The sequence below is a fragment of the Xenopus tropicalis genome, chromosome 8 (genome assembly GCF_000004195.4).
Source record: "Xenopus tropicalis strain Nigerian chromosome 8, UCB_Xtro_10.0, whole genome shotgun sequence".
NCBI lineage: Eukaryota > Metazoa > Chordata > Amphibia > Anura > Pipidae > Xenopus > Xenopus tropicalis.
This window is the reverse complement of record NC_030684.2, coordinates 38,748,209-38,767,081: the sequence shown is the minus strand read 5'-3', so window position 1 is coordinate 38,767,081 and position 18,873 is coordinate 38,748,209. Positions and strand designations below refer to the sequence as shown.

Below are 18,873 nucleotides of genomic sequence, written 5' to 3'. Positions count from 1 at the left end.
TTTCCTATGCTGCCTGTGTGTGCCATACTCTGCCTGCCTTATGCTGCCTATGTGCCATACTCTGCCTACCCTATGCTGCCTATACACAGGCAGCATAGGCCAGGCAGTACATACAATGTCTGAGGTGTGAATAGGTGAACAATGTGAGTGATTACAGCCTGAGCCTGAGGTGTGAACACTGCAGGGGGTGAACAATACAGAGATTAAAAGGTGTGAACAACACAGGGGATTACATTTTTAAACAATACAGAGGGATTACAGCCTGAATCTGAGGTGATAACTATGCAGGGGGCCAGTTAAGGTTAGTACTGATACCATTTTAAGCCATCAAAGCAGCCAGACAGGTGGGGGGCCACACAGAGGGGGGTCGAGGGCCGCATGCGGCCAGTTGGACAGCACTGCTCTAGACATACAGAACATAGACACTTACTTGGTATGCTATCTACACATGCTGTACTACACTATATTTATATGAACCTATTTTTATATTCCTGTTGTGGGAAACATTATAAATAATTTTTGGCCCACAACAGGCATATAAAATAGGATGATATAAATATGCTGGGAATAGGTAAATACATAAAACAGTATGTGCTATGTTAATTTGCAACATTTAGTGCCATCGAAATTCAAATCTGGCCATTGTAAGAGCTGAATGAAGTTTGTTCTGTGGTATCTCTCAACTATAGTTTGTACATCAAACACTATTTCTGAAGCCTCATAAACACTAGGGGAGAGCACACACTAAGGGGCTGATTTACTAACCCACGAATCCGACCCGAATTGGAAAAGTTCCGACTTGAAAACGAACATTTTGCGACTTTTTCGTATGTTTTGCGATTTTTTCGGATTCTTTACGAATTTTTCGTTACCAATACGATTTTTGCGTAAAAACGCGAGTTTTTCGTATCCATTACGAAAGTTGCGTAAAAAGTTGCGCTTTTTTCGTAGCGTTAAAACTTACGCGAAAAGTTGCGCATTTTTCGTAGCGTTAAAACTTAAAAGGTGCAAAGTTTCGCGTAAGTTTTAATGCTACGAAAAAAGCGCAACTTTTTGCGCAAGTTTTAACGCTACGAAAAATTGCCAGATTTTACGCAACTTTCGTAATGGCTACGAAAAACTCACGTTTTTACGCAAAAATCGTATTGGTAACGAAAAATTCGTAAAGTATCCGAAAAAATCGCAAAAAATACAAAAAAATCGCAAAATACCGATCATTACGAAAAAAACGCAATCGGACTCATTTCGACCCGTTCGTGGGTAAGTAAATCAGCCCCTAAGGGGCAGATTTATCAAAATGTGAGTTTGGAGTTTAATACATATTACTCACCCATATTCTATTCATTCCTATGGGATTTTTAGAAGTGTATTTATCAAATAGTGAGTTCTAACTTTCACCCATTGATAAATACACTGCAAATCCCATAAGAACGAATAGAATGTGGGTGAGTTTTTTCTAAACTCACAGTTTGATAAATCTGCCTCTAACATTTTCTTTATATAACATATCAAAATAATTCATCCCACTAAGCCATCTCCTTTTGGGGTAAATGATTCTGGACATGCTAACTATCAAGGAATGCAAATATCTAGGAGGTCTAGAAAAGTCTTTTTTTGTTGTCTCAGGATTTAAACAGGCTGTTCATGACAAAAACAGTTTCTTTAGAGGTGGGGATCCAGACATAAAAATGCTAAAGGTTTTGTGACCACAGCAGAATGTAATTTTGTGTAAGATAGAAGTCGTAATCACCTTTTCTGGTTTGTAAATATTAACACAAGTGTGTTTTGCTCTTCTGCTTTGAATCTGCTTTTGTATTGTGGCTGCGCTTTTAGGAATGTGCAGAGGTCTGGGATCTTTTCTGCAGACAAGGGTTTTTATGTGTTTTTATTAAAAACTTCACAAGAAAGAATTAACATAACTCAGACCGACATGCCGGCTAATAATTACAATTTACAACCAAAATTCACCCCCCCCAGTCCACTGGCCAAATGTCCCAATGAAGAACATGACTTATGGACAAAAGCAGTCTCAGTCTAATGAAGAGTCTATGCTTTTCTGCCAACAAGGGAGTCAGACATGGGTCAGGCCCAGTATGGCCTCACTGTAGCTTGCACTTGCACATGGGATATGCAGTTTATTTGTGGACACAGTTGACATAACCTTGGCTAAAAAAGTGTGTGTTAGAGAATACGAAAGGAAAACCTTACTGGGGGGGGGGGGGGTATTTACAAAAGGTCGTATTGTTTTTCATGATTGGTAATTATTTGCGCAAAAATACTATTTTGTTATTATGCAACAAAACTGCAGCAATCTGAAAGAAAAAATACTCTAAAAGTTGTTGAGGTCAAGTAGAAATCAGTGGCAGCTGTCCGTTTTACAACTGAGAGAGCTTTTCTTTGCTTAGTGGTTTTAGAGTTTTTCAGGGGGGTCTTTTGTTTTCATTCGTGCGACAATATGAAAAATTATTTTTTTTTAAATTTTTTTACGTGAAACAGCCCTTGTCTATATTGGTGCTTTTAAACTTCTCCGTTTAACCACCTGAAAAGTGAATGAGGACGATTATAGGCACTAGAGCTCCATTTTAAAGTAGCTCGGAGATGCGGCACCAAAGTACCAGGAACTGCCCCATTAGCTTGCATAGTAAACAGCTGCAAATGCTAGAGGTGGTACTTGATATTTGTTGCCTGCCCCATGTACTATTTTCCTAGAAAGTTACACATCCTAGATGTGTAGAAAACTATTGTTAACCCACTTAAATACCAAAACCATCTAAATATAAATTAACTGTCATCTGCTACACAACATAGTCCTTACAGCTGGATTTCCTGGTATCAATGGCCCTGCCACAAATCACAAAATCTAGTGTCCCATCTGCCAAGTATCTAACAGGCAATGTCTAAAATCCTACATATGTGGGTTAAAAAATTGGAGATTTTTATTGCTCACTTAAGGGAATATGTGCAGTGAATATGGCATGCACAAATAATCAAAACCTTACTGCAGAATGCCTAGCACGCAGATATAAAGTACAGTAGGCATGATGTATAGAATATATGGCACCAGTTAATATGAAGTTTAATTATATTTTGTATTTATAAAGTTTTATGTTAAGAACATAGCAAAAAGTCTTATATTTTCCTTTTCTTTCTTTTATATTAGCCTACCTTCTGGGAATATCTCAGTGGTGAAGAAAACAGTGGACAAGTTGTTGAAGGGATATGACATCCGTCTGCGGCCTGACTTTGGAGGTAAAAAAAATGTAATGTTCAGCCGTGTCACACCATAGTTTAACATTTTACTTTTATACAATAAGAAATACTTTTAAATGTGTATCCTTTACTTTTTATCAGTATCGAATCTATAATATAATTTAATATGTGTCTAATCCTGAGATCTATATAAATGAAGACATTATTGTATAAGTATAAGACTGATCTACAAAGGTATCATAATGTTCATTTTTCTGGGCCTTCACAGCTAATAACTACCTGTCACTATGGGGGACTGTATTAGTTCAAACTGAATAACACATGAGTTGTACAAGTTCCCTTTATACATGCATTGCAAAATCATCACATCTATTCAATTTAGTCCTACCAACGGTGCATGCAAATGCGGATATAGGAGTGAGGCAGATTCCAATGAGGGACACTCTTCAGTCATATACTCAAGCTGGATATAACCAGTGACATAATTTATATATTAAACCTTTTACTGCCAGAAGAATGTCACACTTCTGGTAAATGTACTGCTGGACAAATAGGAACAATATATATACTTTTTTTCCCAGGGCAACTTAATTCCACTTGTGTAGCAAAATACTGGCTTCTAAATTCCTATATAAGGGTGAAAAATGTACATTTTTCATATCATGGAGATATATATATATATATACAACAGAAACAGATTTTATTTTATATGTGTAATTGATTTGGAAAGTCCCATGTGTCGCCAACGCACCAGTGCCAAATATGTAAAAAGGAGATTTTTGACTTTTATAGGACAAATATTTCCAGCAATACACTACCAAATTTCCAAAGCACTGCTAAAGAAATCTGCCTGCTTTAGATTTTTAAAAACAGCTCCAAAATAAATAGTACATAGTACATCATAGCTGACATTTCAATTACCGCAAAATCAACACATTTACTGCATTTTATGTTGGATAAACCACAAGAGACTCACCCTGAGAGCCACATACACTATATTTAATATATATTTATATAAGTACACATTCTCTCAAATCCAAAATTGTACATATGTCTTACTACTTCAAACTATCAAACCCCATAGCTTTGCTAATGTTAGCATTTTGTATTAACTAAAAATTGCTTCAAAGATTATGTTATACAGCATCATCTACCACAAACCCCTATGTACTAAGATCAAAGCGGTCTGCTGAGCAACTTAATGCCTATTGTATAATCTACCCAAGTATATGGCATGTAAAGGCCCAAAAATGAAAATGATGTATGCATATTTGCATGGTTCATATTTTGCATACCCTGTATGCATTTCATGTGTCATGAGAGCCCCTGAGAGAATGTGGATACCTAAATACCATATATCTTTGGAAAATACACATGCTTCTTAATCCAAAATGAATGCCAGGGGGTCTACTGAACATTTTGATGCCGAATATTTACCTAATAAATATAATGCAAACGCATTTTCATGGTTAATATTTTAATGACTGCAAAAGAAGCACCTAGGTCTGGTACCCAACCAGTATTTTACTAACCAAGCAGGTAAAATACCCGCCAAGGCCAGAGCTGGTATTACAAATTTACAGGCAATGGTAAATGTGTAATAACTACTTATTCCATGCTTTATTCGTCCAAATTCCTGTTCAGATTTACCTGCTCCATCGTAATTGTTCACAATCTGCCTTTACGAACTGCACCTTCATCAACACTCCATCACTTTACTATAGTCCTGCTTCTCCAATGTTATAGGCCCGCTGAAGATTTTTGCACGTCCCATTCCCAGTGCTCCGTATGTGATCAAATTTTACCCTAAATTTATGCCACCCTAGGCCCGGGCCTTTGTGGCCTTGTCACAAATTCAGCCCTGCACTTAATCGCCCGGCAGGAAATTATCTCTCCTGCGGGCCTTTTACATTCAATGGAATTGCTGCATGTAAACACACTACATGAATGCAGCAATCCCTAGCAGTCGGTCAAACTTGCCTCCTTCTGCATTTTCATGAGATTATCCAGGATCATGGCACGTAATGTGTTTTACATGCAGTGATTCCAACAAATATGAAAGCACAGGTATTGTCGGGCACTTTACCACCCAAGGTAGAAAAGATTTCCTGCTAGGCGAAGTAGCGCCCATGTGTCAGTGCGCTTAGAGTATGCAGACCCCTGAAAACCACACATTTTTGGAAAGAACACATTCTGACAATTCAAAATAGGTAACTACTGTATGTCTTTCTATTCCAAACTACTAAACTGCAAATTTATACTTAAAGGAAAAAGAAAGTCAAAGTCACTTGGGGGTGCCAAAATGTTAGGCACCCCCAAGTGACTTTAACCGCCTACCTTTTACCCCGGGCTGGTGCCCCTGTTCGTAGAGAACAGCACCAGCCCGGGGTAGCTGCCTGCGCTTCCTCCTTTGTGATTCGCTGCGCGCGCATGCGCTGTAGAGTGAAAAGCCGAACTTAAACATTAAAGTCGGCTTTTTCGCTCTACTGTGCATGCCCGGCCACCGGCATTTTAGAAAGTGGAAGCAGGAAGGAGGAAGCGCTCGCTCCAGGTACCCCGGGCTGGTGCTGTTTTCTCCGAACAGGGGCACCAGCCCGGGGTACGAGGTAAGCGGTTAAAGTCACTTGGGGGTGCCTAACATTTTGGCACCCCCAAGTGACTTTGCCTTTCCTTGCCCTTTAAGTTAGAAGTCTGCATTTTATCCTGCACAATTTTTACACTTAATAATAAAACATACTAAATATGAATGGCAGGGGGATATTTGAACAGTTTGATGCAAATATGGATAGATTTACTAAAATATCTAGCATATTAAATGAAAATAATGCATATGAATTATCTTGCCAAGTCAGCTTCTGAGAACAAAGCACACTTCCCTTGCTTTATGTGTCATAGGAAGCCCTAACAAAATGAAGACCACAGAATACCATATATTTTTAGAAATTTCACATTCTGCCAAATCCAAAATGGGTAAACTTCTTTTTACTCCAAACAACTATATTGCATTGTTAAAAGCAAATAGCAAACACAGTGATATAATAAAATAAAATATAATATATAATGAAAACAAACAATGCAAACCAAGGAACATTTTTTGCAGCGGGCCCAGCTATGTTAAGTTACGCTGCTAAGCCTTTGCCTGCCAGCACATAATAAATACATCATTGGCAAGAAAAGAGTTAATAAGACCCCGGGTTTTACCCCGGGCTGGTGCCCCTGTTAGGAGAAAACCGCACCAGCCCGGGGTATCTGCAGCGAGCGTTTCCACTTCCTTATTTCTTCTGTCTTCGGAATTCCTGGGCCGGCGTATGCGCAGAGTGAAAAAGACATGCAGTAGACGCTCACTGCTACCCCGGGCTGGTGCAGTTTTCTCCTAACAGGAACACCAGCCCAGGGTAAAAGGTAAGCAATTAAAGTCACTTCGGGTGCCTAACATTTTGGCACCCCCAAGTGACTTAGCCTTTCCTTCTCCTTTAGCCACAAAAACATGAATCATTTCAAGGCAGTTGTTAAATTGCAGAACTTTTAATCTGGATTCTGTAAGAAAAACACATTGCCTTAAAAAGCCATTTCTAAAATGATACATATATTTATTTATGCATTTGTAACATAAAACAACATAAAACATTTTGACATTGGTTCTACAAGCGTCTTTCTTTTCATGTCAGGATATATACGGTCCATTGGTTTAGATAATTGGTAATATCCTATTTGAGATAATGTTCAGACTTCTGTTAAAGAAGGGGAGGATTTTGGGATTCCCAGTGGAGGTTCAAATTCCCAGGAAGGATTGCGTGGCGTTATTCCATAGCTTCAACCCATCTTCCCCATACCATGTCATACTTTTGAGGGCATCCCCTTGCTATGTAGGTGAGTTGTATTAGTGGCAGAAGGGCTTTAAGTAAATTGAGCCAGCTGGCAATTGTCGGGGGAGGGTGTGCCATCCATTGAAAGAGGATACTTTTCTGGCATAAAACAGTAATGTTCTATAAAAGATGCACAATGCTGATTTGGGAATAATGTCATCCACAATGCCCAATAAGCAAACCTTAGGAGTAAGTATTTTAGGTAGGGATTTTGTGTTTTGGATGTGGTCTAGGACCTGGTTCCAAAAGTGGTGTATTTGTGGGCATAACCACATTAAATGAAAGTATTTGGCCTTGGGGGCACCACATTTAGGGCAATGGGATGAGTCGCGGATTTCCATACGATATAATGTAAAGGGGTCAAATGGAGCCTGTGTATGATTTTGAACTGGATTAACCTGTCTCTTGTAGAGATCAGATAGTCATAGGCTTCCCCAATCTTCAGTGTCTAGCTCCGGTATGTCTTGATGCCAAGCTTTTTGAGCTGTGAGAAAGGGAGATTGGAGGGTAGAGAGAAGCAGGGAGTATAGTGTGGTGATCAGCTTTTTGGAGGAGGGGTTTTGGAGGGTGGTTTCAAGCTTAGTGAGCACAAAGGGGACTATGGTTCTTTGGAATTGGTGTCGGAAGGCTTGTTGGAGTTGTAGGTATGAGAACCAGGGTAACAGCTCTACTGTGCCTGTGTGTCTGATCTGGTTTCTAGGTAACAGGGCCCCGGCACTGGTCATATCTCCCAGTGTATGTATGCCCCAGTGAGGCCATACTCGGTATGGGGCAATTTGTTTGAAATTGGGTAAGTACGAGTTTACCCAGAATGGGAGGCCTGGGGATAGGATTGGAGGCTTCAGTTTGTATAATTGTAGTATATTTTGCCATGCTCTGTAGGGTGTCACTATGACTGGGTGATTTGTTTGGATATCTGATAATTTACGAAATAGGATATATTTCAGTGACTCCATTGAGCTAGCTAGGGTTGTCTGTAGTGGAACATTGGGGTTGGTGAGATCAAGAGAGAACCACTATTGGACATAGTAAACCTTTGCCCTGTGCAGATAGGAAGTAAAATTGTCAGTGTGGAAGGCCTAGGCTGCCCTGCATAATTGATGCTCTAAGCTTGGCTCTGGAGAATCTGGTAGGTTTATTGGCCCACAGGAAGGCAGTCTGTGTTTTATCTAGAGAGGTGAAAAATTTGGGTAGAATGAAAATAGGTGAGAAAATGTAGAGAAATTTAGGAAGGAATATCATCTTTAGCAGATTGTTTCTACCCCAGATAGATAGAGGGGGATTGGCCCATACCAGCAGTTTCTCTTTCATAGCTTTGATATTAGGGTCTAAATTGTTGGGAATAAAGTCGCTCAACTCCTTTCGTATTTGGATGCCCAGGTATATAAATGCATCAACCCATTGCAGGGGAGTAGGAGTGAACATATTGGGATCTATATTTGGGTCTATGGGGAATACGCTAGATTTGTCCCAACTGATTCTCAAACCGGACCCAAAAGTACCCAAAATGTTTCACTATGTGTAGGACTGTCTGTAGTGAGGCACCAGGGGAGTCCAAATACAGTAAGACATCATCAGCATATAAAGACATACATTCCTCCACAGCCCTCAATTTGAGACCTGTTATGGCTGGAGAGTGTTGGATCAGAATGGAAAGGGGCTCTATTGCTAGGGCAAATAGGAGAGGTGACAACGGCAACCTTGTCATGTACCTCTGGATAGAGTTCTGGGGATAAATGTCTATTTACATTAACTCTTGCTGTTGGTGCTTCATACAACATTCCCACCCATTAATAAAATGTACACCAAGGCCAAACCTCACGAGAAGTTCCAGGGAAAAAATGATACATATTTAGACGCAAGATTGTACACAAAAAAGTATCTTGCTTTATATATTTCTTAAAACTACATCTTAGAGCTAAGCTTTGAAAAGTACTAGATGTGCTAATAGGTGCAAAATTGTCTATCAACATGACACATGTAGCACCACCACCTGGTACTGGGCTCCGCACCAAGAAAAGAGCGTGATTTTTTGAAAAAGATTTTTGCAAATGCTACAAACAGAAGGAGTTTCATATAATTATATATGAATACATAATACGTGGTCTCTTTTTTAGAGAAGGCTAAGCCTCTCCCTTAAAGGGAAATTCGTGGTTCTAAACCAAAATTTGTTAAAGAGCCCCACACAACACAGAAACCCCTAATATGCATATTGGTGTAGTCTGTTCCTTCAAAAAGTATGAATAAATACCATTTTATATGCTGAAATCCAGTTCTTCTTTTTCTGCATCATTTAAAATCCTGGCAGGGGAGGAGGGACTAAAATTCTTCACAGCTTACAGACAGCATGTAGGAACTACATAACTCACAATGCATTCCACTATAATGTTCCTTTCCTTATTGCATCAAGTGTGCAGGGAATTGTGGGATTTAGAGGATGCAGGCTGAAGGCAGGCTGAAGGCAGGCTGAAGGCAGGCTGAAGACTTGTCAAATACCTTTTTAAATCCCAAAGTAGCCATGCAGATCAGCAGGAAAACAGGGGTCAAGGCTTACATAAAGGTCCCCATACACGGGCCGACTATAGCTGCCGATATCGGTCGCTTGGACCGATTCGGCAGCTAATCGGCCCGCGTATGGGCAGAACAGAGCAGCCTGGCCGACCGATATCTGGCCTGAAATTGGCCAGATCTCGATCGGCCAGGTTAGAAAATCCAGTCGGATCGGGGACCGCATGGGCTCGTTGATGCGGTCCCCGAACCGACTGCCCCATAAGCTCAAATGTAATCCGATTATTTTTTTTTTAAGTTTCTTGCTACCCGATATCGCCCACCCGTAGGTGGGGATATCAGGTGAAGATCCGCTCGCTTGGCGACATCGCCAAGCGAGCGGATCTTATAGTGTATGGGGACCTTAACTGTCCCAAACCATATTATTACATTACAAATTGCATATTTTTTAATTTATGTATATTGCAAAGTTGCTTGAAATTATACTTACTGTGTTTGGGTGGCATTCCCCTTATAAAGGCACTGAAATTGTGATAGTGCCAGATTGGATAGTGTGTCCATTGCAAGGTTTAGAGTCTGGCACTTGCATCTACATTTAAGCCTTGGATTTAAAGGAACAGTAACACCAAAAAATGAAAGTGTTTTAAAGTAATTGAAATATAATGCACTGTTGCCCTGCAATGGTAAAACTGGGGTGTTTGCTTCAGGAACACTACTATAGTTTATATAAATACGTTGTTGTGTAGCCATGGGGGCAACCATTCAAGCTGGAAAAAAGGAGAAAAGGCACAGGTTACATAGCAGATAACAGATAAGACACCATTGTATTATACAGGGTTTATCTGTTAGCTGCTATATAAACTGTGCCTTTTCTTCTTTTGAATGGCTGCCCCCATGGCTACACACCAGGGTTTATATAAACTCTAGTAATGTTTCTGAAGCAAACACAAAACTTTTACCAGTGCAGGGCAGCAGTACATTATAGTTTAATTTCTTTGAAATATATAAATTTTTTGGTGTTACTGTTCCTTTAATGCCTTCCCTAAGCAGAGAGAGATTATACAGCCACCCTTAAATATCAGCTCCAGTGGCCTTTAGGGACCAGCCTAAAGGCCACTTTGGTTTATCAAAAGCCAGTATAGCCTAGCCTCTTCACAGCTTCCTAATGAATTATGTTTGGCTGTCTTTCAGGTGATCCAGTCTCTGTGGGGATGAGTATACACATCTCAAGTATTGACCAAATATCTGAGGTCAACATGGTAAGTAATTATAAGGTACAGTATTGAAGTTTGTGAATATCATTGTGAAATACTGAAATCAGGTATATATGAACTGTTACATGTTTGCATCTAATGGTGTTTTAGGCTTGGTAGCTTCTTTGTAGCTACTTTAGTATAAGTAAATAACCCAATGTACTCACTAGGGCATTTTTATTGAAAAATCCCAACTACTATTTGAAAAATTGATTTTAAGATTTTATTTTTCATATGTTCCCCCTTTGAATCATAAAAAAGCTAGCAGTGTAACTTTAAACCATTAACCCTGAATAGAATTTGTATGAAATAGCCCATATATACACACCTACAAATAGGGGAGTCCCTCATCCTCTGCCAGCACATTTAGAGGTAGGTAGAGGAGGGGGCATTTGGTATGGACAAACTACTTATGGCAAGGAATAAATGTTGGAAATACCATTAGATGACCTGCCTTTATCAAAGCAAATGTGGTTGACGATTTTGAGCACTAAGCACTAAATTAAACATCCCCTGGAAAATAGCAAGCACTAAATACAATTTTACTCAATGAAAGTAATTTGGCTGACTATACATTCAGAAAAATCTGTGATTTTTAAATTACAGCCTTTTTCATCATTAGTAAATTCACCCCTTTTTATACATCCTCCAGTGCTAGATACATTAAAGAAATACCTTGAAATTACAGTCCCTGGTTTGTGCAGTGAAAAAGTGTTTCTGACCCTTATTATACCTCCTTAATATTGGGAAAAGGTAAGCCATGGAGGTATTATTTACTACAGAACCCCAACTGAGGGATTGGGTTTTAATTACCCTGCAGGTGATATCTGACAGGGGGTATGGATTGTTACAAAAAACTAAAAATATTTCTATTGCCTGTACTAGGATTACCCACTCTCTTCTAGTCACCAGCCTAGAAGGTAGACATAGAATAAAAAGTTGATTTAGCTTTTAGGCTTTTACGCTGTTAGGTTAAGTGTGGTGTGGGGGTGCAACAATATTGTTCTGTTGTTTTATGACACTGGTAAATAGTAAGGTCCTGTGCTAGTTTAAGGGTTGTAAGTGCTGTGGATAGAATGGTTATAACTGCATGGCATAGAAGCAAAAGAACACTGCAGTAAAAGCAGTGCAGGAAGTATGCATAGAATAGGCAAGACTATACCATTAGGTGTATAGGGATATAGGCGTCTTGGTAGCAACTGGTGGTGGGAGTCCAAATGTAAAAGCAGCAGCTACATCCCATGCACTTCTAGCTAACTAGGTGATAGAATACATACCAGTGCCTGACACTCTGAAAATTGATAATCATTACTTATGTATATATTAACACAGCACTTTATACAGAGTGCTCATAATTTACATCACTCCTTGACTCACTGAAGCTTAGCATCTAAGTTCATTATCATATTGCCACAACATACTAGGATCAATTACATCAGCGATTAAAGGAACAGTAACACTAAAAAATAAAAATGTTTTAAAATAATTAAAATATAATGTACTGTTGCCCTGCACTGGTAAAAGTTGTGTGTTTGCTTCAGAAAGACTACTGTAGTTAATAGAAATAGCTGTTGTGTAGCCATGGGGGCAGCCATTTAAATTGAAAAAAGGAGAAAAGGCACAGGTTACATAAGAAGATAACAGATAAACTGTGTAGAATACAATGGGAATCTATGCTACTTATCTGTTATCTGCTTAGTAACCTGTGCCTTTTCTCCTTTTTTCAATTTAAATGGCTGCCCCCATGGCTACACAGCAGGGTATTTATATAAACTGTAGTAGTGTTTATGAAGCAAACACACAACTTTTACCAGTGCAGGGCAATAGTGCATAATATATTAATTATTTTTATACACTTTCATTTTTTGGTGTTACTGTTCCTTTAAATCAGTTTTAAAGTGTGGGGGGAAAAGGGAGTACCTGGAGAAAACCATTGACTACTAGGATAAAATTAAACCCACTACAGAAAGGGTTTCTAGTTATTATAAAGCTCAAAGCAACCAATTACACAATCAAAATAAACTCTCCCTGTGTTTGGTCTCTAGTAAAATCTACTTTAGAAAACCAACTAATGATAGTACAGTTTCTGGACCTGTTATGTTTCCATAATTTGGATCTCCATTTGTTAAGTCTGCTAAAAAAATAATTTAAATGTTAAATGAACCCAATTGGATTGTTTTGCCTCCAGTAAGGATTACACGGCACTGTACTTGATTTTTAAAATTTTGAATAGTCTATGGAAGAACATCTTCCCATAATTCTGAAGTTTCTGGATAACAGGATAATGGATTAGGTATGAATGTACTGTCTACACATTAATACTATGGAGCTGGGTAGACAGCATTAGAAAATGAAGTGAGGAACCAATATGTTGTAGAGGTGGATTATCTGTGCCAGAGCTGCAGTAGGGAGGCTCAGGAGAAGGGGTTCAGATTGGTAAAGAGTTGGGGCAGTGGAAAGTGGTCATAAATTATCTTCTATTTTTATCTTGTATTATTGATTTTTACTTAACCTATTTACTGTCTGTTACCATATAAATAGAGGATAGAGGTGGCTGCTGCATCTGTTGTCAGTGCAGAATGAATATTTCAATAATATATATAAGGCATTGCTATTTCTATATACAGTACTAGAAAGCCAAATATATAAATACAATTCAAAGATGTCTCCAAATATGGCTCCCACCTATGTCTATATTAGAATATTTGCTTTATGTCCTTGACAGCCAGATTAGGTGGTTTAGGAAACGAAGAGGTTTTAGGAAATAAAGAGGTTTAGCTTCCCCCAAAACAGGCTCGGTTAGGTTATTGTACAAAGGCCATCTATAGCCTTTAGAATAAATCTGTGTATAATAATTTCATCACCAATTATGTCACATGACTCACTGAAAGTTGCATTTTTTTTAAACATATCATTGTAAATTATGAGGATATTATTTGTCCATAGTTCTATAACCTGTATAAAAGTTGAGGTCTACTAAAGCTTAGTATTAACTAAAGTATAACAAATCATATATCCTCTGTAAAATATGAGCATATTAGAAGTCACCTCTGAGTTCCCTGACCAGTATAGAAAGCATTCAGCCTGAAGCCTCATGACTTTCTATGGTCATGGAACTCCACAGTGACTTCTAATAAGTCCAATAGGAGGTAAATTATTTACTATATTTGCTGTTTTTATCTCACTCTATGAGAAGATTTTATTTAGAAAGATAAATTGAAGGACTTTTTGGTGTAATTTGTGTCCTTCGGGTTCCCTTCAGACTCGTGTCCCCCTCACCTCCTGCACCCCCGGTAGTTACACCACTGGGATTTTTAAGAAAGCAAAGAATACTATTATATTGAAAGAAAACCCTCAACTTTTAATTTATGGTTAAACCAATACCACAAAAAATCAAAACTACTCCATGTCATTGTTCTATATGTCATGTTAATCATCTGTGTTGTTTAACTTCTTTGTGTATTGTAACACACCACAATCTGAGTTATAATACTGTGTGAACAACTCATGACCTGCCTGCTGTTGCTGCACTGCAGTTCCCAGTGATGAGAATTATGGGAGCTATAGTTCAGAGAACACATGCAACGTATCTTCATTTTGCTTCATACAGCATGTTAATGTTGATGTATTTGATATTTAACTTGTAATATCTCTGCATGTTCTCATTATTTCAATGCATGTCATTTTATCTCACTGCATGTCATTATATCACTTTGTGTACAGGGATATAAGTAAAAGAAAAATGGCAGGGGCTCATCCCTGTTGGTCTCTGCAGCTCTGCTGTCCCAGTATCCCACAAGCAAGCGTGTCGACAGCCACTGGCAGGGCTACTTTTTCATGTATGGAGAACTGTATGTCGGCAGCACAGCGCCCACCTCAGGATTACGGTCACACTGCACTATTGTTCCTACTCTGTGCCGAGGGAGGAAGCAGAAAGCAGCAGATCTCCTTATCAGGTGTTTTTAAACAGCTTCCTGAAATAATTTCAGTTATGAAGGGCAGCATCGACACAAGGAACTCAAACAACTTATTTACTTATTTACTTATTTCAACTTAGTAATCTGACTCCATTACAGACATTGTATATGGCAGGGATCCCCAACCTTTCTTACTCGTGAGCCACAGTCAACTATAAAAAGACTTGGAGAGCAACACAAGCACCATAAAAGTTCATGGAGGAGCCAAATAAGGGCTAAGATTGGCTATTAGGCAGCCTTTATGCACACTATCAGCTTACAGGGGGCTTTATTTGGTAGTAAATCTTGTTTTTATTCAACCCAAACTTGCTACCAAGTCAGGAATTCACAAATAACTACCAGGTTTGGGGGCACTGAGAGCAACATCCAAAGGGGTTGGGGAGCAACATGTTGCCCCTGAGCCACTGGTTGGGGTCACTGGTGTATAATAATGTAGCAGGCTAGTTTAAATGTTATGTATGATATCAAATTATTGATAACACCATGAAATGATATCATCAGTCATTTACAGCATTGGGAATTCCCATATAAAAAATGAAGCCCAAGCCAACGAAGAACAATTGCCCATTCCTTTTGTTTTCTCCTATAAATGCTAACTTTCAGTTGTTTCCTAATTTACTGAACTGCCTCCCAATTATTTATTATCAAAGGTGAGAATCTTATTTTCCTTTAAACTGTAACCCAGTGCTTTCCGACCTTTATGCTATACTTAAACATGAAAAATATTTAGTCCTTCACAAACTTATATTTAGTACTTTACAAAGTAAGTAAGAAGTGACATAGTTACACAGTTAAGTTGGCCTGAAAAAGTCCATCAAGTCCATCAACCCCTTCAAATGAACCCCGGCACACATGCATGACACACCCAAATTGACCTATCTATACATTCACATATATTAATTATAAATACCAATCCCTATACAAAGATCTGTAGATCTCAAGATCACTATAGCCTTGGATATTATGCTTTACCTTTAGATTAAGTTTTAGCATGATGAAGAGTGCTATTCTGTGACAATTTGCAATTGGTTTTCATTTTTCATTATTTGTGGTTTTTATTTAGTTTTATATTTAGCAGCTCTCCAGCTATCTGGTTGTTAGGGTCCAAATTACCTTAGCAGCCATGCACTGAATAAAATGAGAGGCTGGATTATGAATAGGAAAAGGCTTTAATATTAAGATGAGTACTAAAAAGTAGCAATAACAATAACATTGTAGCCTTATAAAGCATTTGTTTTTTGGATGTTGGAGGAAAAAAGAAGATGACCAGTTGAAAAGTTGCTTAGGATTAGTCATTCTATAACATACTAAAAGTTAACTTGAATATGAACCTCAATAGAATTTTATATCACAACCTCACATCCTCACCATTATGTACCACCTACACTGCTATAAATGAAAGTTACATTTTCTCAAGGGGGTGGCCTCTTGTCCTATCATTTTTTCTAAGGGACAAAAGAGCCCCCACTTTTTGTCTATAATGTCGTTTAACGTATTTGTAAAGTATAACCGTGTCCCCTCGCAAGTGCTTTTTCTCCAGAGGAAACAAGCCCAACCTTGACAGTCTTTCCCCATAGTTTTATTCCTCCATTCATTTCACCAGTCTTTTTGCTTATCTCTACACTCTTTCCAGCTCTTTAATATTTTTCTTAAAGAGCCTAAAACTACACTGCATACTCAAAGAGGCAAAATTATGTTTTCAACCTGCAAATTAATCCCTTTTTTATGTAAGACACTACCTAGATTTACACAGCTTGTTATACACAAAAATCCCCAAATCCTTCTCAATTAGGGATGCCCAAACACACTACCATTTAGCGTATTACTCGCATTGCTATTATTCTGTGCATACCCTTGCAATTATCAAGGTTGAACCTCAGTGGTCAGTGGGGTTGCAGCAGATGATCTAGTGATCTATCTGGATTTTGCTAAAGCGTTTTAAATATAGTGCTGCATGAAAACTGCATTACTATTTATAGTTTTGTTTCTACGTGGATAGGAAACCAGCTAAAAGGTTGTGGCCAGAGGGTAGTTGTCAGTGGTACATTCACAGGGTTCTGTATTGGGTCCACTTTTATAAAATTTGTTCTTAAATAACTTTTGGGTGTCCGTGTGTCTATTGGATGGGCCTACCAATAAATAAAGTATTCAAGAGTTTATTATATGGCCCCCCTTATTTATTTATTTATTTATTTATACATAATAATTATATTCCTTGTAAACAACCTCAATTTGGCCAGTCTTTCTTTATAACAGAGACTTTCTATACCCTTTAACAACCTTGTAGCCCTTCTTTGGACTCACTCTTATTCAATAATAGCCCGGTTGAGAGGTGGAGGCCAAAACTGCATGGCATATCTAGATGGGGCAGTACCAGAGCTCTGTGAAGTGGAAGAATGACCCTCTCCTCACACAAATTCACACCCCTTTTAATACAGCTTAAAACCTTGTTTGCCCTTGCCACTGCTGCCTGGCATTGCTTGCTACAGCCAAGTTTATTATCTACAAGGCCCTTCTCCATTATGGATTTGCCTAATGTAGTCCTATAGTATAGTGGTTTGCATATTTATACATCCTATGTGCATGACCTACCATTTATCACCACTGAATCTAATTTGCCACATAGCCACTCAGATTGCCAGTTGGTCAAGATCCTGCGGCAAGGATGCCCTATGCTGTATGGAATTAATTCAATCAGAAAACTATCACCTTGCACTGGACTAGGGGCCTTGGTGTCTATTTATGTGCTGTGCGCGTGCATCAGAACGTGCACAAGAATGCAGTGAAGCATGTATGCAAAAACGCGCATAAGGGCGCAAATTAACGTGTATGCATGGACAACCGGAACCAGCGTGCCCAATGTGATGTGGCTGACTAATACCCTACTCAAAGTCATTAATGAACCTTAGCTTAGAAGCAGTCGTTTCTGGGGCACTGTATAAACACTTTGGCAAAATCCAAATAGATCACATCAACTGCAACTTAGCTATTCAACTTCTTACTCACCTCAATATAAAAAGCAATGTAATGTGTATGGCATGACCTGTCCTTCCATACTAATTATTGCTGATAATGCCATTCGCCAGAACATAATTTTGACTTAAGTTTTTAAATGTTTTCCTCTTTTTTACCATTAACTTAAAGATTTTTGTTCTATGTTTTTAGTGGAAAACATAAGGCCCAGTCTATGCTCTGAAGTACTGTCCTTAACTAGAATTAGCTTTTCTGTAATTTTGCTTTATGCAACAAACATAAAATAAAATACATTTATAGACACTATTACCAGGGGTTAGAGGGTTCCCCCTCCTCTAACTTTGTAATTGGTACTTATGTGTACCAAGACTGCCGTGTCTTCCAAAATCCCTCCCAATAATCTGTCTACGTGTTCCACTACATGCCGAACCTCAGCACCAGGCAAGCAGCAGACAGTTCAGCATGTAGGGTTCCTGCAACAGATTAACCTATACACCTTCCTAATTACTGAATCCCCATAACCTGCCTTTCCTTCCTAACACTCCTCCCCCCACTATATTAGAACCCTGCCCAGGGTGCTCTGAGGGTCAGCCTGCTCCATACCAGCCAGTTCAGAGCTGTCCTTCCCAACATCTTCACCCAAAATAACAAATATGTTGCTTTGGACAAGCTGTGGATCAGCCCCCCTACCTTTCCATCCCCTACTTCCCCTCTTGACTGTAACAAATTATCTCACTCATTATCCTTTCTCCAACCCCCCCCCCCACCCTGCTTTACTGGACCCTGCCAATGGTTGCTCTGTGAGCCTCCTATCCTCCCCCTATCTGCAGCCCCTTTTAATGCTGAAAGTTCCCCCCCTTAGATTCTGCTATTCAGATTTCAAGAAGAAAACCTACCTGCATCTCCCCAAAGTAAATGTTTCATGGAACTGCTTATCCAACACAATGGCAAACCCGCAGTAACTCTTACACAGGGTGCAGTCTCCCAATCAATTCCTTGTGTTCGCACATTTTTAATTTCTAACGCCTTTTGGTTTCTAACGCCTGCTAAACACTTCATTTGCATGCAACACCTAAATCCCATGCA

General features: G+C 38.9%; 1 protein-coding gene across 1 annotated transcript in view; it reads left to right on the top strand.

The window, feature by feature from the left end:
- Positions 1-18,873, top strand: part of LOC100496398 (gamma-aminobutyric acid type A receptor subunit theta) — a 70,654-nt gene that overhangs the window by 36,475 nt on the left and 15,306 nt on the right. The window contains exons 2-3 of the mRNA XM_002939210.4: positions 3,161-3,249; positions 10,776-10,843. Of these exons, the coding sequence (XP_002939256.1) occupies positions 3,161-3,249; positions 10,776-10,843 (157 nt within the window). The remainder of the gene's footprint in view (positions 1-3,160; positions 3,250-10,775; positions 10,844-18,873) is intronic.